Source organism: Myxocyprinus asiaticus, chromosome 21 (genome assembly GCF_019703515.2).
Source record: "Myxocyprinus asiaticus isolate MX2 ecotype Aquarium Trade chromosome 21, UBuf_Myxa_2, whole genome shotgun sequence".
In the NCBI taxonomy this organism is placed as follows: Eukaryota; Metazoa; Chordata; class Actinopteri; order Cypriniformes; family Catostomidae; genus Myxocyprinus; species Myxocyprinus asiaticus.
Genome location: NC_059364.1, coordinates 15,577,501 through 15,600,249, shown reverse-complemented (window position 1 = coordinate 15,600,249; position 22,749 = coordinate 15,577,501). Strand labels below are relative to the sequence as shown.

Sequence of the window (22,749 nt, the reverse complement as noted above, 5' to 3'; positions counted from 1 at the left end):
CTGTAATATCTTGGGCTTTAATTCACTTCAAACCGACACAAGGTCTCAGTAGCAGATTATGAGCAAATTCTAGTCTGTGTTTTTTAAAGGGACAGTTCATCCAAAAATTAACATTCTGTCAGTATGCACTCACCCTCATGTTCTCCAAATTCAAATCGCATTCTTTCCTGTGTGGAACTCAAAAAGTGATGTCACCATTCACTTTCATTGTATGTAAAAAAAGAGAAAATGAAAATAATAAGTGAATGAGTCTGTCTTTTCTCCATGGAAGACATACAGTCATATGGGTTTAGAACAACATGAGGTTGAGAAAATGATTACAGCATTTTCATTTTAGGGTGAACTATCCCTTTAAGATGACTGGAGCTACATCACTCAGTAAAATGAGAGTATTCGAATGTTCCCGATCTATTACCATTGGACCAGTGCCAGAAATTACTGCTCAGGTGGTTATTATTCCTCGAGGGCATTTATTTTATCTGCCTGCAGATTATAGATTCACATTTTATTATGCATCTACATTTGCTTTTTAATCAATTAATTTAATTGATAACATTTAATACGAAATCATCTGTTATTAAGTACTGTATGCTCAAGAATAATCTGTCTGGCAAAAGTTGGATAGTTAGAATAATTATGAAAATTTTAAGTACACTCTGTATATTTTTGAAGAATACAAAAGAAATAAGCATCAGAATTCACAAGCTTCAGTTTTCAGTTTATATCAGTGCTTTTATGTTTCCTGGACACACATTTAAGTGCTATCAGCAAGAGAGCAATTCATCATGATGGTGTCATACCTGCCTCGTGTTTTCATTTTATTTCTCAGGTGTGTGCGTCCCAGAGAATTAGTCTTAGCTCACAGGTGTAGATCTGGCCAGAAGAAAAAAAAAAAAACCTGGAATGAGATCTTACTGGGCTTTAGATGTAGTAAGTTAGTTTACTGGGCATCAGGTAGAGGGGCCCTTGAAGGAGGAGGTCCCATGGGACTGTTTACCTTTCAGGAAGTCCATCTCTCCAACTCTGCATTTGGACTCTAACCAGCTCTTGCTGGCCAGCAAGTCAAGAGCATTGTTCATTTATTGTCAAGGGACAGAAAAAGGACCGTTATTGTGTTTCACTTCAGTGCTGGCTGGTAGATCGGTAGATTTTAATAAAGTGGATGAATAGAAAAAGAGGCAAAAGGGAAGTGGCAGTTGAGAAGGTGGGGGACATTAACATGGAGAAAGAGAGTCATAGAGAGGAGAAAGAGAGAGAGATAGGTAATATGGTGTTGTGTAGTTATAGAGGGATTTATTTGGCCTTGTCTTATTCTTTGGTCTATTGTTTGTGATCTGTTATTGCCGTGGCGATGGGGGCCGAATCACACCCATTGTGATGGAGGCAGTGAAACAGAGCAAAATGGAGACAAACTGATGGAGAGATGTGAATGGAAAGAAAATAATAGGAAAGAGAATAACAAAGAAAACAAAAGAAGGAACACTTTGTTTTAAAGCTAAAATTCTAGCTTTGTGGCTTTTAGTCCATTTCTGTTGGCCTTGAAGCCTATATGAAATAAAATGTTAAGAGAATTCACACCTTTCACTTCTGGGAAAATGGTGTTATCTAGATTTTTTGTCCAATCTAATGCTCTCTAGATGATAATGTCCCTCCCCCTAATACTACCTGTAGCCTGCTAGCAAATAGGTTCACATGTGTGATGAAACTAAGGCCTTTTAGCTATTTAAAAACAAAAAATGGGATGAGCCCTTTGATACAGTATGTCCCGTCCAAAATTGTCAGTACAGAATATAGAAAACTGTGCTTGTCAAGCAATTTAATGGGGCTTTGAAGCAAAACAGCAGCCTTTATCTGTGTTTCCTCAGGTTTTTCTTTATCTAAAGGTGTTGTTATGGTGTAAAGAGAGGCTCTCAGAACAAGGCTGGAGTGCTTGTGTTGATTGAGCCCATGGATAAACACAACTGATTACACTGCAGAACAGGCGAGAGCTGTTCATCTGCCTACCTGTCTGAGTGTCCAACCCTTATCTGTATGTGTGTGTGACGGTTCTTGAACTGTCTTATCCCCAGGGTCTCTCACACACACACACACACAGACACACACACACACACACACACACACACACACACACACACACACACACACACACACACACACACTGCTGTGTGACTCTACCCAGTAACAGTCTGTAAGTGTCTCCTTCAGCTTATAGAGAGGGAGTGATTGGTGTGTATTTTTATAACTAATTGCTGGAAATGAATTAGGAGATGAGTACTAGTTTTTTATATATCAAGTGGGGGAATAGAGATAGAAGAGATAGAGCTTTAAAGAAGTGAGGACAGCAAAAAGGGGGGATGGCACATTTGATGTGAAAGAGTGTGTTGAATTTCTTTTTTTAGTCGGAAAGTAGGACAGTACAGTATGTCAAAGCTTTTGTTCCACTTCTGGAATTGTGTGTCCATTTAAGGAAGAGAGCGAGTGTACTAAGATGGGGTGAGTGGGGTGAATTGGACTTCGGGAAAGGATTTGTATGAGAACATGCACAAGGGCAGTTTATAGAGCACCTTGGCTAACGGTCAAACACAGCGACCTGTCAGAAATAACAAAGACAAATTCCTGAAACTTCCTCAAATAGGACATCTGACTAGTTTTTTTGATCTTTTTGTACATTTAAGCCAAATTCCCAATATTTTAGCCATTATCATCAGAAATTGCAAGTTCTTTAGGAGCAAGATAACAATTATCTCAGTCAATCTGATTGGGATTAGGGGTAGGAGGAAAAATGATATTTCAAAATATTGCAGTATTGTACCTTAAAATACTTCATTGATATTCTGACACCAAGAATTGATATTTTAGTTACTTTTTTATTTTCAATACATTTTATTTTATTACATGACATGAATGTTCCGGGATCAGTAGAAATTAAGCTGAATCAAAAGCATTTGTGGCATAATGTTGATTACCATAAAAAATAATATCAACTCATCCCTTGTTTATTGAAAAAAAGTTTCATAAGTATATAAGGTGAATTTTCTTTTCTTTCTTTCTTTTTTTTTTTTTTTTTTTTAAGCCATTCTGTTGTGGATGTACTTTGATGTTAAGGGTCATTGTCCTGCTGCATCACCCAACTTCTACTGAACTTCAGTACTTCATGGTGTCCTGCCATGGACACCATGCCTGTTTAATTTTTTTCATATAGTAGACTCATGAAAAGAGATGTTAACCAGTGATTCCTTCAAGTCTTTAACTGTCACTCTAGGATTCTTTTTTACCTCATTGAGCATTCTGCAGTGTGCCCTTTGAGTCATCTTGGCTGGACATCCACTTCTAGGGAGAGTAGCCACAGTACTAAATCGTCTCCATTTATAGACAATTTTTCTAACTGTGGACAGATGAATATCTAAGCTCTTTGAGATAACTTTGTAACCCTTCCCAGCGTTATGTTAAGATTAATGATTAAGATTAATGCTGTCCCCTCCCACTGGTAATAAATATACAAATTAGTCTCTGGTCTCGGGTAAGTGATTGGGCCTCTGATGATGATCTCATCACATGATTCAGCCACCTTATATTTAGATAAGGATGTTGCTAATTTAATCAGGTGTGAAACCCTAACCCTTGTTTGGAAAGGAGATTTCAGTGTTTCATTTTAATCAACAGTTTAGATTAGATTTGTATCATTGTTGATGTTGCATTCTCTCCATCTGTCTCTGTCGCTCTTTAAAGCAGACACTGTTTGTCTTTTTCCCACCCATACACAAACTTTCCCAGTCCTCTAGAATGTGACTGTAGTTGTCAGCAAGGTCACTGTGTTTCTCTTCACTTCTCGAGAGGGAGCTTGGGTGTGTGTCTGTTTTTTTGGGGTGGTGGTGGGGAGGGAGGGGGTACTTCCTGGTCCTTCCTGATTGTATTATTTCCTTACTGGCTCACAAGCAGTCTGAGACACAGAGACAGAGAGAGAGTTCCACTGAAGCAGGAACTCTTACACACTAACACTGTAGTTTGCAACAGGTTCTGCTTGAGGACCCATATTTTACATTGGCCATCAAAAGGTGACACAATACAGTACCAAAATTGCACAAAAATAAACAATAATGTTCTTAAAATGTATCATTGAAATATATTAATATGACCTAAACTGCATAGGGACAAAAATATGCAAGTGAACTCGTACATAATGTAGTCTGGGTTGTTTTTTCTTTTGTAGTGTTGTTCATGTTTTTTGAGGATGAGGGCATGTCACGCAACCTACCCATGTTGGCATTTGCTTAATTTGGCTAGCAAGTGACAGATGATTTGGCGCCAAATTACAATAAAGTTTGATTGGACGCCTTTGGCAACAACAGAAATGAGTATAAATGTTCTCCTAGTTGAAAGTTGATAAGCCTGTTTATTTAGGTTAGTTGTATTTAATTGATTGCATTTAACATTGTTTTTCCATGCTGATCATCGCAACCCATCAGTTATGAACCATGACACTAACAAAGCCAAACTAATGTGTCTGTTTCTGCTATCTTAGGTGATGATCTGTTGATCGAGCTGAGTGTTAACCGTGGGGAAATGAACCCTGGAGAGGAACGACAGATCATTCAGCACAAGGGTCGAACTGCCAGCTTTCAGTACAGTGTGCGTGTGCGCTGTGACAGACATTACTACGGCAACAAGTGCAACAAACAGTGTCGCCCTCGCAATGATTACTTTGGACATTACACATGTGATCACCTCGGCAATCAGCAGTGCATGGAGGGCTGGACTGAGCAGGACTGCAAGAAAGGTGTGTGTGTGTGTGTGTGTGTACAAGGGGCGATTCTAGAATTTCAATCTTAGGGGGGCTCAGCCCCCAATGAGACTATAAGATGTTTCCATTAATGTAGTCAATTCAACTTTATTGCACAGATAGTGTTTTAATCTTTCAAGCATCCATCTAATATGAATTCAGAATACTGTTATTTTCTATAATAAACATTTACAAAGTTATAAAAAATAACTGGAACCATTTGAAGAATTCAGACAAACCATATATTTTTTCGAATTTTCTATTTATTAGCAACATGTTTCATCTGGCTCAATCATTTTATGAGTGTTCATGAGTTTATTATGCATCTGTGTTTGAGTGGATTTTAGTACATATACCATGGCCTCAGAAATGGGACACTAGAGCCACATTTTAAAATTTTAGATATTATAGCATCAAATCAAGTTGCATCTTCTGAACCTTCTTCAGCTTTCTGAGCCATTTGTGCAGTTACTTTTGACCAACTGCTCCCAAGGTAATTTTTAGTGGATGTATGAAGTCAATACCCCTCAAGTTCACTGTAAAAAGTGGTGATGTGGAATTACTACCTTAAAGATCTATTTCTACTAATCTAACCCTTAAAAATGATTTTCGTTGGTCTAACTTAATATAGTCAGATTGATTTAGTCATGTTAAATAGTATTTTTGACTTTGTGTGTGTGTGTGTGTGAACGCCCCATTAGTCTTGTCATCTGTCTGTGCCTATCACTTATTTGTCACATAGCTAAATGGAGGGAGAAAAGAGGACTCTAATAAACTTCATTCATATTTCTCTGTCTTTCAGCTATCTGTAAGCAAGGCTGCAGTGAGCTTCACGGAAGCTGTGAAGCTCCAGGAGAATGTGTGTAAGTCTCCTAGTTGATCTTTCTCATTCGCTCTCTCTATTCTCAGGTCAAGCATCATAAAGAGATGAATGAGTCTCTTTGTTAGGGTAAAACTGTTTCACACACACGCAACACACACATGGACTGCATCTTAAAATAGTTCTGAATGAACTGAGCTGACAACTGACACATAATAATAATATGAGATTAGCTCTACCTCCCTCATGAAGGGAGGTTGGCTATGTTTGGAATGAAATACTAGCTTACTAAATACTGAAAACTGTGCAGTATGTACTGTATATACTGCCTACTATTTTTTGTAAATACAGAATGTCTTAGTATTTTGTGCAAACGGTAAATTAACATACTGTGCACAGTATACATACCATATTCTGCAGAAATAGCACATAGAAACAAAGCTGTTGGCTCCTCATTCAGGAGTGTGTTTGAGTGTGTATGTCCATTTTTTGTATTAAAATGACATTCCCTTTCCCCTGCGGAACCTCAGACATCTTTTTAAAGCATGTGAGGTGGAAATGACCTTTGACCACCAGTCTGTCTGGAATTCATTGCTGTCTAAGATTAGGAAAGAGACCGAGGTCATGACCTTTGTCTGCTTCTGGAAAGACTTTTTTACACTCCTGTCTCTATGACACCCATACTCCTTTCCCTCAGAGTTTACAGTGTAATGTACATGTTTGTTTGTTTTTTGACATTTCCAAAAATGCTAAACTTAGTAAAAATAAAAATAGTTGAAATATGTAACAATTAATGTTGCTGATATGTGCAGTTGGGATTATTACATTAGCTTGGATCTCATGTAAAAGTGGACACCTGTTTTCTCTGTCTGTCATAATGGAGTTACTAATAAACGTTTAGGAGAGGGGATGGCAAACTTTTTGACATGGAGTGCCATTTCAATTTTCCTTGTTAATGGCTTCAAGGACGACCCCATGTCTTCTTTTTTAAATCACATGTTGTTCCAAAAGCAAAAAAAAAAATAAAAAAAAATGAAAATGTAGGCTGTCATCCACCCAACCGTGCAGTATGATCGAATCAAAGTGGATGCGTTTACTTGCAAATTTCATAGAAATTAAAGTGCCACCTGAATTGATCTGTTCCGCCGGCTCGTGATGTGCGAATTGCTTGCACGCTCTGCGCTCGTCTGATGACTATAACAAAGTCTTGTCATACTTTAGTAGTGTTTAGCTTCCCATACAACTCATAACTACATAAAACACGCTGCGTGATCATGAGGAAGGATTACATCAAAAGGTAGACATCTTCATGCAGGTGCAAGGGACTTCATATAAATAAAATAGCCTACTGCTCTCTTGCTGTTGCTTGCGTTGCCGCTCCATTGGTGCCATAGTTTGCCGACCCCTGGTTTAGGAGGAGCTTTTTCATATTTCTCCAGCAATCACTGGTGTGAGGATGTACACACAGGTGTTTACCTCACTTTACCTCACCTCATATTTTCCCCCTCCACCCCAGCTCGATCTTGTCTCTCCCCAGTAGTGTCCGGATGGGAAATTTTAGCAAGTCTCATACCTGAGCTCCATTATTGTTTGCAAGCCAAATTGTTTCACTGCTTTCCACATACCTTTAACACATTAAGCACACATATGAAGTTTACGGAGACAAATATATGTATAATCTGCATGTTGAAAAGACCAGCATATGCTATGTTTTGGATGCTGGTGTCCTGATGTCCCATAACTAAATTAACCAGCAAGATTTCCTTGGTCAAACCAGCATTAATCAGCCTGGTCCAGCATTGAAATTCATGCTGGTCTAAGCTGGTCTTTCAGCAGGGGTTTTACAGAGGATATCAGATTTGAATTCTGTGAAGAAATACACTGTAAATTCAGTTTGGATTCTTTGTGATCTGAAGGTTTATTAGTTATTGTTTTTGCCTAATAAATCTATGCTGCACTCTCATTGGTGTGTTCATGTTAGTGGATAGATTCAGTCCAGAAAGGCCCATGCTGAAATGTCATACACACACTCACAATGTGTTGGTGTTCCAGGTGTAAGTATGGCTGGCAGGGTCCGCTGTGTGACGAGTGTTTGCCGTATCCAGGGTGTGTGCACGGCACCTGTGTGAAACCCTGGACATGCACCTGTGAGAAGAACTGGGGAGGACTTCTGTGTGACAAAGGTAGGAAATGCTCACTAACACAAAAACATGCATTACGCACACACATTCACAAAAACACACACAGTAACACTTAAACACAAAGAAAAAGACACAAAAATACACAAATGCACCTATATTCACAAAAAGACACACTTGCGCAAACAAACGCACACACATATGCAAATACACACAAGGAACAGGGTTCTCACAGTTATGAAAACCTGGAAATATCAGTGAATTTTAATAGGATATTTTGATAATAAAATGTAATTATTTCCAGTCCTGGAAAAGTCATGGAAATTAATAGATCTCAGAAAGTCACAGAAAAGTGAATATTTCTTTGAAATATTTTATTGGTTACAAATTGATCTTTGTCAGTGCAATCTCTTTCAATTATTTTTAAAATCCTTATCCAATAATCAAGAACGACTGGAAAAACAATTATTTAAGTTTGTTGGCCAAAAGGTGTGGGAACCCTGAAAGAATTACACCATAAACAACATATCTATCATGTTCATGTTACTTATTCTTTAGAAGCCCTTACTCACTTATTTTTGAAACTTGTGCCCTCTTCTTCTGAGATTCTTGGTATTATGACCTATAACCCCTCACTTAACTCAAAACTGTTTTGTTAAGATAGTAAATGAATGCAGTTGAGGTCTGTTCACTCTCACTCTGGACATTTACTGACATCCACAAACACTGGATTCTGGTATGTGATGCTGGTGTGCTGGTGTCCCTTCTGGACTTCTTAACTTGCTTAACCAGCAAGCCTCCCTTGGTCAAATAGCTTCATCAGAAAGAACTGCTGGTTGACCAGCAGTCAAGGCTTTGTCAAGTCAACATCAAAGCCTATAATATTATCAATGTAATTGAAACTAAAAAAGCCAAATATTTCTGAGCAATTCTTTTGCTGGGTTTTTCGTGGCAAGCACAATTCTCACCCTGTCTGCACTTACACTTGCATTATTACATTCTAGAACATCCTGCAGGGTTCCTCTACTAATGTCTTAGAAATTATGTTAAATTTTTTATGAGTGCATTGTTTATTTGTTTGTTTCTCCACAGATCTGAATTACTGTGGGACGCACAAGCCCTGTGTGAACGGAGGCACGTGTCTGAATACAGAGCCGGATGAATATTTCTGCTCCTGCCCTGAGGGTTACTCTGGCAAAAACTGTCATATTGGTGAGGAGTAGAGGAGTTTGCTTTTTAACACTTAAACTTCGTCATTTAGTTCTTTAAACTGTGTTTAAAAAGTATGCATGACAAATCTAGGAATGGTAGAAAATTAGAATGTATATACTGCACAGGACTTTGCAAAAGTCATAGGCATATTAGATGTTTCACAAAAACATTTGTCTTAAGATGATTATTTTATATCTTCTGCTTTAGGAAATATACATTTTAGATTCCCAAACATTCCTTTTGCAAATGGAATAGAACAGAAGTTGAAAAAGTAGTCCTCGAACAGATGGCACGGCCCCCACAAGCCCTGATCTCAACATTATTTCATTGAGTCAGTTTGGTAGTACATGAAAAGACAGAAGCAACTGAGACATAGAATACATAGAAATGTGGCAAGTTCTCCAAGATGCTTGGAACAACCTAACTGCCAACAACCTTGAAAAACTGTGCGCAAGTGTACTTAGAAGAATTTGTGCTGTTTTAAAGGCATAAGGTTGTCTCACCAAATATTGATTTAGCTTTTTATGTGTATTGAAATTTGTATAAAGTTAATTGAAAAACAAAAATTCCTTATGACATTCTTTTTTTAACTTCTTTTTTTTTTTTATAGAATTTTATTATCTTCCCTAAGATCAACTGATAATGCTAGTAAAGTTTTATTTGCATTAAAACAGTCATAATTTAGTAATATATGATCATTTTGCACCCTGTCTCTGACCCTTTGTCTGAAACGCTCAGTTTTGGACTAAGCACCTCCTTAAAACTTCAACGTAACACCCACTGTTAAGATTGGCTAACATGTGCAGCCCCTCGAATAGAGCCATTTTTTAAACTCAATTGGAAGAGAATGAACCAGTTCAACAACATTATTAAACTAAATGTCAGGGTTTACACATAACGCACATCCAACACATTGCATCCGAATATATTAAACTGTTCATCTCAAGCACAGCTGTTAACACTCACACACTGTCTTCACCAGACGTTGCGTCAAAAGCAATAGAAGAACCCATTATAATCAATGATGCCGTCCACCATAGAAGTGTACGTTGTGGCGCTTCACGGCAACAGTAAACAGGTGTCCCATTCCATTTTGCGCTGGCACTACTACTGCCGTTGCCAACAACACAAAGAAACCTTTAGAAAGTTTATGTCAACACGCCTGGTGTAGACAGCCTCTAGCCGTCGCATCAACAGACGCGCCCGGTGTAGACAGCGTTTCAGCACCATAAACTATCAAACAACCATGACATTTGAAATATTAATGAATGGAACTGTTTACTTACGTTTTTGATCGGGTCTACTAGTGTTTTTAACTGCCCCATATCCTTCAGTGACAATTCCTTGGCAAAGCTTGACTTGTTTTATGACTTGCTTCTCAAGACGCACAGTTTCCAGTAACATCCTGCAGTGAGGTGCACGTCACCAGAAACAAATCAATACACTCAAAGAGGTCCATCTAGTGTGTGTTTACATACACCAAGAATTAAAAATAGCGCTGATGGGCAAAAGAACAGTTTGTTGAGCTGTTTAAGCAACAAAACAACAAGTGGCAGCTGCTGATGAAACCTCGTCTTCTCTTCACAGTTGAAACTTGACATCGTGTCTTTTAAAAGCGTGCTAGAGACATGACAACAGACAAAGACGTCTGTGTAAGGCATGCTTGTATACAAAATAGTCAAGATGTGTCCCATTTGGCATTCAGGAGTAGTGAGGCCACAGTAGGCCTTTTTTCCTTCTCGTTGTCTCTCTGTTTACGAAGTGAGCACCAATGGGCTGGGCCATGGGTGCGATGATTTTAAAGTAGGTGTTGATGTTGTTGCTGTAGAGGTAGTCATGAATTAATGGATACCCTTTGTGACATCACTTATATATGGATGTAGAGAATGAGGCGTTTTGTCAGTTTGGTTTTTAATAAATGCTTTTATTGCATTGGGGAATAAGTTTTGAGTTCTAAATTTACAGTATGTTTTTATAGGAGAAAGACCTCTTATATGCTAAAATATCAAGGAATGTTTGATTCCTCATGACATGACCCCTTTAAAATATCCTCACTATACAACATTTTCACAACTGCCTAAAACATTTACACAGTACTGTACATGAGGAATGTAGGTAATGGCAATCTGCAGTTAATGCAATGACCATATTTATATTTGCTTTTACCAAGGTATAACAAAACATCTTATTTTTTGTATATATATGTGTGTGCATCTTACAGCCGAGCATGCATGCATGTCAAACCCATGTGCGAATGGCGGGACTTGTCATGAGCTGGGATCAGGGTTCGAGTGTCAGTGTCCCCCTGGTTGGGATGGACCAACCTGTGCTAAAGGTCAGAGGTTATACACTTTTCATTCCAATTTCCTTCATGTGAAGCAGACTGTACTCTCAAATTAAATATTTTAATATCATGTATACTGTATTTATTTACATTTTGTATGGGACTATGTGTATGTTCATTGTTTACCACTCTTTTGTATTTGTGTGTATTTCAGACAAAGACGAGTGTGCGTCTAACCCATGTGCTCATGGGGGAACCTGCTTTGATCTTGAGAATGGTTTTGACTGCTTATGTCTACCACAATGGACCGGCAAGACCTGTAAGATAGGTGAGACCTAGTGTGTGTGTGTGTGTGTGTGTGTGTGTGTTTAAGTGTTGAATTCATATGACTGATTTTATACTCAAATCTATGAATAACTGAATCAAACCATGTCAAAATAGCATGGGATTATTTTGGCAGTTCTCAGAGCGTGCAGATTGCTTTTTTAATTTAATGAAGTGTGTAACATAATTGTTGTGTTTACCATTTTTGTGAGAGCATGAGAGGTGGTATGCCTGTAACTACAGTAGGTATAAATGTTTGTTGTGTATGCTTGTATGTTTATTTAACCTGAGTTTGTGGGTATGTGCGTGTCGATGATATTACATTTCTGCCGAGGCTTTGTGGTCATGGCAGATAGCTGAATATTATCTGCAACCTGACCCAGGTGATTTAAGTAAAGCTAAATATATCAACAGGCCTGGCAACTGCCAAGACGGGGGCTAAATTTATCTTTTTGGGGGACTATATAAGAGTGATCATGGGGTGGAGAAAAAAGCTTAAGAGGGGTGTGGTGGAAGTATTTTACTCTACACTGCTGGTGCAGCCTGTGAGAGGAAACGCTGTATAATCTGTAAACAAGCAGTGTGGAATTGTAGCTGTGGTGTTCGGTTTGGGGAGCAGGTCAGGTTGCCCAGATAGGGCTCCGGTCTCAGGTGTGGAGCAGGCAGGGTTACCTTCACAGGAGGAAGTCAGATTTCAACCAGGATAGAACGCCGGACCTATATAGCTAAAGCGTCATACACAACTGTCATAGACAAGAAACACAGTAAACATATACAAACTACTTTACTGTATATACACCTACAGATAATCATATAAATGACTCATTTCACACACTAAAAATATGACAGTATGTAGTACACACAGTTGCTAAAATGAGGAGGCTTTGAATAAAGTTGTAAGACATTAAGATAACATGGTCTTTAATTTGGATATTCACTGTGTAGAATAAAACAGCTTTAACCAGTTTAAGCTGATTTGCTGGTCTCCCAGTATGAGCTTTGTGAAGGTGTTATTTAGTTTAGGCTGTTTTAGAGAAGTGATACACACAGGGGAGTTTGAATCAAAAGCTGTTGTTGGTAGGACAGAGGATATGTATATTCCAAATCTAGTGCATCAAGGAAAATGGAGTTTGCTTATGTTGTTCCACATGAATGAGATCATGTGCTTGGTGGCGGGGCTTGATTCTACATTCTCTCTTACTCCCCTCATCCTCCCCTTCTCTCTCTCACAGATGTGAATGAGTGTACGAGAAGACCTTGTCTAAATGCTTACGCTTGTAAAAATCTAATTGGTGGATATCATTGCAACTGCTACCCAGGCTGGGCAGGACCGAACTGTAACATCAGTCAGTATACAAACATTAGTCTCTATCGCTCATTTTTTCCCCCTCTTTTTCTGCAGAGCAACATACTTTTGCTCTTTTTCTCTTCTCTGGCGTTAACATTGATTAAAGCTGCTTTATTTTTTACACACATTTCACATTAAAGGAACGTTCCGGGTTTAATACAAGTTAAGCTCAATCAACAGCATTTGTGGCATAATGTTGATTACCATAAAAAATTACATCGACTCATCCCTCTTTTTCTTAAAAAAAAGCAAAAATAGAGGTTACAGTGAGGCACTTACAATGGAAATGAAGGGGGCCCATTTTTAGAAGGTTTTAAGGCAGAAATGTTAAGCGTATAATTTTATAAAAGCACTTACATTAATTCTTCTGTTAAAACTCATGTATTATTTGAGCTTTAAAGTTGTTTAAATGGTAATTTTTACAGTCGTTTTTTTTTTTCAATTAACACTTTTATTGATTCATAAATATATAACAAAAGCAAAAAAAAAAAACAAAAAAAAAACACAACATATATACACTGAATCAACATTTAACATTTAATCCCCCCTAATCCCCCTCCTTTACAGTCGATTTATGGTTTGTTGACATTACATCATCATGGCAATGAAGTTGTAAAATTGGATATAACTACACAGAAAAGGTTAGTAAGTGATTTTATCACACTAAAATAATGTTAACACACATATCTTTTATGTCTTGTGCTATACTTTTGAAATGGTGAGTATTTTCATGTTTACAGACTGGTCCCATTCACTTTGACCCCATTTTAAGTGCCTCACTGGAACCCAGATTATTTTTTTTTTTTAAAGAAAAGCAGGGGCAAGTCAAAAAATTTTTTTGTGGTAATCAACATTATGCCATAAATGCTGTCGACTGAGCTTAATTTGTATTGAATCCAGAATATTCCTTTAATGCACTAATTTGCTATATTGCTTGGCAGCCAAAAACAGCCAACAGAATAATAAACTATTTTATTCGACGGAAGAAGTGTTTATTCTGATTATTATTCTTAATAAACTATTTAATAAACATTATTTTCTGGGGGCTTGGGTAGCTCAGTGAGTATTGACGCTGACTACCACCCCTGGAGTCACAAGTTCAAATCCAGGGTGTGCTGAGTGACTCCAGCCAGGTCTCCTAAGCAACCAAATTGGCCCGGTTGCTAGAGAGGGTAGAGTCACATGGGGTAACCTCCTTGTGGTCGCGGTTAGTGGTTCTCGCTCTCAATGGGGTGCGTGGTAAGTTGTGCATGGATCGTGGAGAGTAGCATGAGCCTCCACATGAGTCTCCGCGGTGCACAACGAGCCACATGATAAGATGCACTGATTGACGGTCTCAGACACGGAGGCAACTGAGACTTGTCCTCCACCACCTGGATTGAGGTGAGTAACCGCGCCACCATGAGGACCTACTAAGCAGTGGGAACTGGGCATTCCAAATTGGGAGAAAAGGGCATTAAAAAAATCAAATAAAAAAAACATTCTTTTCTTTTATGATATTCCAGTTACTGGTGTTTTACAAAAGCAGTAAGCCTTGAGAGATGTGCATTACTTTTGTTGCTTATTGCCTTATTAAATACAAAAGAATAAATGAAAAGGATAAGCAGTTGCTTCATCTAGCAGGCTACTACTATTATTAAAACAGGAAGGGCATTCAAATAATAGCAGATTTTATTATGACATCTTTGCAAATGCACAGTTAATCCTTGGGATTCAAGTGGCACTGCGTCAGCAATTTTGGGTTGTACCCCTTGGCTATTTTGAATGATAGGGCCATTAGCAAGGTGTAATTTCACTCAAGTTTCATTCTGAATTGCTTTGTCTCTCTAATTTTCATTTATATCAAGTTTTCTCCTGCTGTAGTAACTGTGCATGGGCCGATCCTTGTGCCTGCTTGTGCATCCGTTTAATCTCTTGGTTTCTGCTCTTTCTTTGTTTTGTTTACACATTTTCGACCAGAATGTTGTGCTGATTGTGTTCATGATTATTTTATAGATGTCAACAGCTGTTATGGTCAGTGTCAGAATGGAGGAACCTGTCAGGTGGGTGCTCACATTTCTTATTTGATTTTTCTGGACAAAATCAACTTTAAAGTACAATTACTTTGTCAACTGCTGTGATTGTTATTGCTTTTGATCTAGATATTCCTAAGAAGGTGGTAATTAAAACTTTTACAAGCTGGCTTCTGTCTCTGACATACACCCCTATGAATCATCTCCACCCCTGTGTGTTTCTGTTAGGATGTTCGTCATGGTTACGAGTGCCATTGCCAGCCGGGGTTCATGGGAAGACACTGCGAGGTGCAGCAGAGCAGATGTGCAAGCGCCCCTTGCCAAAATGGTGGACGCTGCCGTTCAATAACCATGGGCTATGTGTGTGAGTGTCTGTACGGATACACCGGAACCAACTGTGAGGTGAGGTGAATAACCATATACATACACACAACTTTTCCGCCCTGTCTTTGTTTTTTTCAATCACTCTCACTCATTTTTCTCTCTCTGCAGGTACAGGTGGATCCATGCATTCTAAACCCGTGTCAGAATAAAGCTCAGTGTCACTCTCTGCAGGGAGATTTTTACTGTGCCTGTGACGATGAATACGAAGGAAAGACATGCAGTCAGCTTCGAGACCACTGCAAGACCAGCACCTGCCAAGGTAGACAAATAACCTAATTAAAAGCCTAATATAATTCATGACATTAACTCTTTAGACATCACCACATTTTATTTTTTCCCCCCTTATAGTTTCATTGTAAGTCCACTTATAATGTTAGTCAAGGCTTCTTCCATCACAATCAGTCCTAATTTTATTATACTTGACCATCTTCCACTTTCTCTCTCTGACCCTCGATTAAAGGAAAATTTCAGGTTAAATTCAAGTTAGCTCAATCAATAGCATTTGTGACATAATGTTGATTACCACACTTTAAACAGACTGTTTTGGCTACTGTATCTTTAAAACTTCTATATGTATTCGGCATCTGTTATGAAAGGCTAACCTATTTGTCTGTCAAGTTTATGCGGTGTAATCCAAACTCGTTCACCAGGTTGGGTTACGTTGCAGAATATGTAATATTTGTTGAGATACACTAAATGTAGGTGGCCATATGTGCCTATAGTTCTGAAATTATAACCTTGATTCGGTCTGAATGACTGCATTTTGCTGCTTAGTTTCAATAAATGGTTCGGGTGAGATTTGCCTTGTGAAAAATAGAGTATGTCTAAATAGCAGATTAAACTTGAATTTAAAATATGTTTAAATAATATTTCCCCTTTAAGATCATGATATCAAACACAAACATTAATCAGTTTTGTTTTGTGTTCTGTTTCTCATTAGTGATTGACAGCTGTACTATTGCCGTGACAACCAACGGCACAGCGAAAGTGGTTAGGCACATCTTATCCAATGTGTGTGGTCCTCACGGGCGCTGCATCAGCCAATCAGGCGGTAACTTCACTTGTACCTGCCAACCAGGGTTCACTGGGACATACTGTCATGAGAGTGAGTAATAGTACACACACACACACACACACACACACTCAGAACAAAGAAAATAGCCAGTGTGTACAAACAGAGCTGCTAATTAATGTTTCTGTGCGTCGTTTTCTCTCAGATATAAATGACTGTGTGTCATCTCCGTGTCACAATGGAGGAACCTGCATTGACGACATCAGCTCCTTCCGCTGTGTCTGTCCCGATGGCTTTGAGGGACAACTCTGTGACCTGGGTAAAATATCTGCTCTATTTACTCTTAAAGTGATAGTTCACCCAAAAGGGAAAATTCTATCGACATTTACGCACCCTCATGTTGTTCTAAACCATATGACCTTCTTTCTCTGGTAATGTTAGGAACTGACATCCTCAGTCAAAAGTTAATTTAATAATTTTTCTGTACAATGAAAGTTGGTAGGGACTGAGGCTACTCTACTATACTCCTGAGACTTATCGACTTATTTTTTGTTCTTTTTTAAGAGGTGAATGAGTGTAGCGATGAGCCTTGTCTAAATGGAGGTAATTGTATCGATTTGCTGAATGATTTCTACTGTCACTGCACAGACAACTGGAAGGGAAAGACATGTAACTCACGTAAGTGAATGTCTGTTTATGTGTGCACATAAATCCTCATGTTTTAACTCAGGTTCTCGGCTTAGACATCTAACTACGTGCATTCATTGTTACAGGAGACAATCAGTGTGATCCCAATACATGTGCTAATGGAGGAACATGCTATGATCATGGAGACTCATTCCGCTGTGTGTGCCCCTCCAGGTGGGGTGGCAGTACATGCAACAAAGGTGAGATGGAGCCATTTGGGTTTATTACCAATGGTGAGCTTATTCAATCTCTCTCCTTTTCTTACATTTTCTGTCTCTCCCTAGCAATGAATAACTCATGTGAATCTGGGCCATGTCTGAATGGTGGAACTTGTGTTGGAGGAGGCGGAGCCTTCACCTGCATCTGCAAGGATGGATGGGAGGGGCCTACCTGTGCTCAGAGTAAGACCACACACACTTATCTGTTGCCCCAGCTCTTAAACATATCTGTTAACCAAAACGTGTGGATATAGAACTGTAATTTGCTCACACGTATATTCCTGTGATTAGGATTCATGTGTGTTGGCAGGCTGTGATTTGCCCTGACTGGTCTGGTTTTGATATGTCCTCTGGTAGTTCTGCTCTCATGAGATCTGTTTTCTTTCTGTTTTCAGATGTTGATGACTGCAACCCTCATCCCTGGTAAGTGATGCAAGCAAAGTCTACACTTCAAACAAAACAAAACAAAACAGGGACTAAAAACTAAATGTTTTTCATTTTGGTTCATTCTGAGCAAAAACAGTATTTTTTCGTTCTGTTTCAAACATTTAGCAGCCTCCTTTCCAAATTGTTACCGGTTAGAACAAAATAAAAGAACAGTTAATAACGTTCTTTTTAAAATGACAGTACTCTGTGCTAAGTGGTGGGTGAAATACCAGTTGTAGTGTTGCCAGACCTCACAAGAGAAGCAAGCAATCTGGTCTGGAAAAACAATCTCGAAATAAGCCACTTGCCGCAAAATAAACAAAAACTTAGCGATTTATCACAATAGAAATCGTAACAAGCATACATTAATTAACAGATAAGTATAATATTAATTACAGATCTGCTTCTGTGTCAAAACCCGGCAGCATCAAATCTGTATTAATGCATCATATCTAACAATAATTCAGTGAAGACTTGGAAACAACTAAGAAATATACTTTTTACATCTAATAACGTTTTCCTTGTATCTGAATTAGCTGTGCATGTATATGTTGTAATTATACATGTGTCACAGTCTGTCTCCCTCATTCTCTTCAAGGAATCTTATTTTGAAGTTTTCCCCCAGACTCCATTTCCCAGGATTCACTGCCCTAATCACTCCTATCAGTTCATCATCATCTGCACCTGCCTTCTATTCCCTGTTTGTTTCTCAGTGTATAAATACACTCTAGTTTTGTTAAATCTTTGTTAGTTCTTGAAGTGTTTCGTTATGAGGTGTTATTTTGTGCTTAGTGTGATTGTTAAAGATTTCGTGTTTGTTCCAGCGTTTACTATTGAGCCTTTCTTCTGTTTCCACTCCTGCGATTGTCCTACTCCAACGTTTATAATTAAAAGATTAAAAGGAATCTACTCCTGCATCTCCTCTCTTGCTCTCAGAGACACCCACGTTACAACATGGTTGTTAAAAAGGTCTTCATTCAGAGAATATGACATCCACAACAGACACTTAGGCAAAGAAATGTGTGATGCAGCAGTTTCCTTCAGGATCAAAGCACATTTCATTTTTTGGGCAACATGAAGTGATGTAGTTCCAAAAATGTACTGTGATAAACCCTTTGGCCTTTAGTTTTATGGAAAAAAATATCAGAACAAAATTAACTGGTTATAACCGGTTACCAGCATTTAAAAATAACTTTTTCACTCCAGAACAATTGAAAATCACTTTGTTCCACTTTTTGGTTACGTTAGGCTAAAAATGTAGTTCATTTTCTGTTTTCGTTCCTTGAACTGTTTTTAGTCCCTGAAACAAAACAAAAATCAATGCCTTGTACTCTTTGTAAGGCCATGTACACATCGCAGCTAGAGGTACTGTGTCATTCTGGTCTACAGCACAAATGGTGCGGGATGAGCTGTAATAATAGTGTTGATACCGAACTACCTGCACCACTAATGAACCAGTGCACCTGTAGCATTTTTTTGTCTTGTCTGCTTGTGAATTAAGATCAAATATGTATTTCCCAGATGCTATCTCACTGTCCCTCTCTTTCTGTAGTTATAATGGAGGACTATGTGTGGATGGGGTGAACTGGTTTCGCTGTGAATGTGCTCCTGGATTTGCTGGGCCTGATTGCCGCATAAGTGAGTAAATAAAAATATGGTCTTATCTGTGAAGATGATATAGCAGGGGCTATTAATGTTGAAGATATGAATATTGATCTCAATCTCTCTCAGATATAGATGAGTGTCAGTCCTCTCCCTGTTCATATGGAGCCACATGTGTGGATGAGATTAATGGATATCGTTGTCTGTGCCCTGTTGGTCGAGCTGGACCACGCTGCCAGGAGTGTGAGTTACTACAAATCCTTTCTTTTTCAAGTACTGTTTGCATTATGCGAAAAATACTTCAAAAAACGATATTGTCTGAACACACCTGAACAAAATTGGATTGCTGTGCTAAATTGCCTGTTTTATAAGCACACCAAACTCATCTTATGATGACCGTAGGAATTAGATCAGAAGCGACTTTCATTAAGGTGTGATCAGTATTTGATCTCTCATTCTTTCTCCTTGTATCTCTCCATCCCTCTTTATCTGTAGTTATCGGAGTCGGGAAGGCATGTGATCGCTCGGGGTTGCAGGTTCATCATGGTGATCGTTGGGAGGATGGGTGCAACAGCTGTCAGTGTATGAATGGAAACATCCGGTGCACTAAAGTGAGTTCCTATAATCTGCCTCACACTGCACTATTACTGTGGTGCAACTTGAGTCATCAATATTTTTGGTCCATTTTTCAAAAAGATGGCTTAGATGACTAATAGATATGACCTAAAAGCCACAAAACTCCAAGTTTGATTTTATCAGGTTTGTATATATGCCACCAAGGAAGGAATTTAATAGTTTAAAAATGCAGTAATGAAATAAACTCTAATGGTAATTACATTTTTTAAGTTTAAATATTCAAGTTTAATGCTTTTATCTCCTTCCCACCTAAGGTGCATTGTGTTCCTCAGCCTTGCTTGTTGCAGTCTGGCTTTGGTGAGTCACAGCACCCCCTGTGTCCACTAGGGCAGGAGTGTTTAGAGCATAATTTCCTGTCTTGCCTCCGTACCCCCTGCCATCAGCTGGGGATATGCTCCACTTCTGAACGTCCACAACCAGTCAGCACGCAATGCCTACCCAACAACGCCTACATAGATGTCAACTGTGCTCGTGTTACGCTTGTATTTGACTCTGATAGTGTTCCGCAGGTGAGAGTTAGATACGGGTCCATTTTGTAAAAGGTGAAATATGCATTACAAAGTCAATTTAAAAGCTTGTTATGGTCCATTAAAGTGGATACTGTTGTCCTTTATCTCAGATAAAGATGATTTTCAATCAAAACTCAAGCTTTTTATGTGTGTGTGTGTGTGTGTGTGTGTTTATTAAAAAGGGGACAACTGCTGAAGGTGTTTGCACAGAGTTAACGTATCTGCCAATCACACGAATCCTGGCCAAAGACCAAACCCTTTACATTCTTTGTGACCAATCACCTTCCAGCCACAATGCAGTGGAGGTTGCTATGGTAAGCTCACTTTCTTTAGTCATTAGTTGTTAATCCTGCAAAATGACTTCATCTGTTGTAAACAAACCTTGTCTGTCTTGGTATTCATTTTCAGCCTCTGAGCCACAAGAACATATGTCTTGACACATAACATAAAACCACAGGACATTAAGGCTTTAATGATAAAATGTAAAATTTTCCTTGACACCAAAGTTTGGCAGTTCATTTTTTTTTAAATGAGGAGCTGCATTGTTTGAAAAAGAAGTGTGTGAAATCACCCCACAATTTTGCCAACATAGTTGTGAGATTTTTGTAAACCAGAGAGCCCCAGATATTCTCTACCAAATTGATAATTTTGATATGGAACAACCAAGAATCTGACAGCATTGACCTGAAAGACTGTAGCTTTACATAAAAAATGAAAACAAGCAGTGAAACATTTCTATCCTTATAGTCCTAAGAAAAGATCATTTTTTATATTGTTTATGGTTTAAATTTCTAAATGAAATTTAGCTCAAATGAAACTCAAGTTGAATTCAAGTTTACCACTAATCTTTTCATCTAAAGTCTAGTGTAAGAAATACAAAATGATGTTGTATATATCAACTGTATAACGGCATGTATCAGAATACTGAAATTTACAAACACTTTTCCTGATACCATCACATCTGTTTTCACTTACTTTTGAGTGTTTATTTCTCTCTTTGTCTCTTCTCTCCTATAAAACTTTCCCTACTTTTCTTCCAGTTTGCACTCCTTAAAAAGGCCACTTTAATTCAGTTAAATGGTTTTAAATGGCTTCCAGAGCGCTTGTAAAACACGACTTTCTTTAATTCCTTTGTGAAACTAAGACTTTTATTATTTCATTCTTTTCATTTCTTTCTTTCTTTCTTTCCCTTTGTGAAACTGAGACTTTCTTTCATTCTTTCTTTTTTCTTTCATTCTTTCTTTCTTTCTTTCTTTCTTTTTCTTTCTTTCTTTCCCTTTGTGAAACTGAGACTTTCTTTCATTCTTTCTTTTTTCTTTCATTCTTTCTTTCTTTCTTTCTTTCTTTCTTTCCCTTTGAGAAACTGAGACTTTCTTTCATTCTTTCTTTTTTCTTTCTTTCTTTCCCTTTGTGAAACTGAGACTTTCTTTCATTCTTTCTTTTTTCTTTCATTCTTTCTTTCTTTCTTTCTTTCTTTTTCTTTCTTTCTTTCTTTCCCTTTGTGAAACTGAGACTTTCTTTCATTCTTTCTTTTTTCTTTCTTTCCCTTTGAGAAACTGAGACTTTCTTTCATTCTTTCTTTCTTTCTTTCTTTCTTTCCTTTTGTGAAACTGAGACTTTCTTTCATTCTTTCTTTTTCTCTTTCTTTCTTTCCCTTTGTGAAACTGAAACTTTCTTTCATTCTTTCTTTCTTTCTTTCATTCTTTCTTTCCCTTTGTGAAACTGAGACTTTCTTTCTTTCTTTCGTTCTTTCTTTCTTTCTTTCCCTTTGAGAAACTGAGACTTTCTTTCTTTCTTTCGTTCTTTCTTTCCCTTTGAGAAACTGAGACTTTCTTTCTTTCTTTCGTTCTTTCTTTCTTTCTTTCCCTTTGAGAAACTGAGACTTTCTTTCTTTCTTTCGTTCTTTCTTTCTTTCTTTCCCTTTGAGAAACTGAGACTTTCTTTCTTTCTTTCTTTCTTTCCCTTTGAGAAACTGAGACTTTCTTTCTTTCTTTCTTTCTTTCTTTCTTTCTTTCCCTTTGTGAAACTGAGACTTTCTTTCTTTCTTTCTTTCGTTCTTTCTTTCCCTTTGAGAAACTGAGACTTTCTTTCTTTCGTTCTTTCTTTCTTTCCCTTTGTGAAACTGAGACTTTCTTTCATTCATTCATTCTTTCTTTCTTTCATTCTTTCCTTTGTGAAACTGAAACTTTCTTTCATTCTTTCTTTTTTTCCCTTTGTGAAACTGAGACTTTCTTTCATTCTTTCTTTCTTTCTTTCTTTCTTTCATTCTTTCTTTCTTTCATTCTTTCTTTCCCTTTGTGAAACTGAGATTTTCTTTCTTTCATTCTTTCCTTTGTGAAAGTGAGACTTTCTTTCAT

The 22,749-nt window shown here is 38.0% G+C and overlaps 1 protein-coding gene across 2 annotated transcripts in view; it reads left to right on the top strand.

The window, feature by feature from the left end:
• Window positions 1-22,749, top strand: part of jag2a (jagged canonical Notch ligand 2a) — a 54,445-nt gene that overhangs the window by 20,476 nt on the left and 11,220 nt on the right. Inside the window, exons 4-24 of one of the 2 annotated variants that reach the window (XM_051648689.1) lie at window positions 4,523-4,777; window positions 5,583-5,643; window positions 7,653-7,783; window positions 8,831-8,950; window positions 11,172-11,285; window positions 11,449-11,562; window positions 12,791-12,904; window positions 14,902-14,948; window positions 15,147-15,320; window positions 15,411-15,561; window positions 16,243-16,407; window positions 16,520-16,633; window positions 16,879-16,992; window positions 17,088-17,201; window positions 17,286-17,402; window positions 17,615-17,642; window positions 19,198-19,283; window positions 19,377-19,490; window positions 19,743-19,858; window positions 20,138-20,392; window positions 20,575-20,706. In XM_051648689.1, the coding sequence (XP_051504649.1) occupies window positions 4,523-4,777; window positions 5,583-5,643; window positions 7,653-7,783; window positions 8,831-8,950; window positions 11,172-11,285; window positions 11,449-11,562; window positions 12,791-12,904; window positions 14,902-14,948; window positions 15,147-15,320; window positions 15,411-15,561; window positions 16,243-16,407; window positions 16,520-16,633; window positions 16,879-16,992; window positions 17,088-17,201; window positions 17,286-17,402; window positions 17,615-17,642; window positions 19,198-19,283; window positions 19,377-19,490; window positions 19,743-19,858; window positions 20,138-20,392; window positions 20,575-20,706 (2,636 nt within the window). The remainder of the gene's footprint in view (window positions 1-4,522; window positions 4,778-5,582; window positions 5,644-7,652; window positions 7,784-8,830; window positions 8,951-11,171; window positions 11,286-11,448; window positions 11,563-12,790; window positions 12,905-14,901; window positions 14,949-15,146; window positions 15,321-15,410; window positions 15,562-16,242; window positions 16,408-16,519; window positions 16,634-16,878; window positions 16,993-17,087; window positions 17,202-17,285; window positions 17,403-17,614; window positions 17,643-19,197; window positions 19,284-19,376; window positions 19,491-19,742; window positions 19,859-20,137; window positions 20,393-20,574; window positions 20,707-22,749) is intronic. The other variant, XM_051648690.1, reaches the window with a different exon arrangement.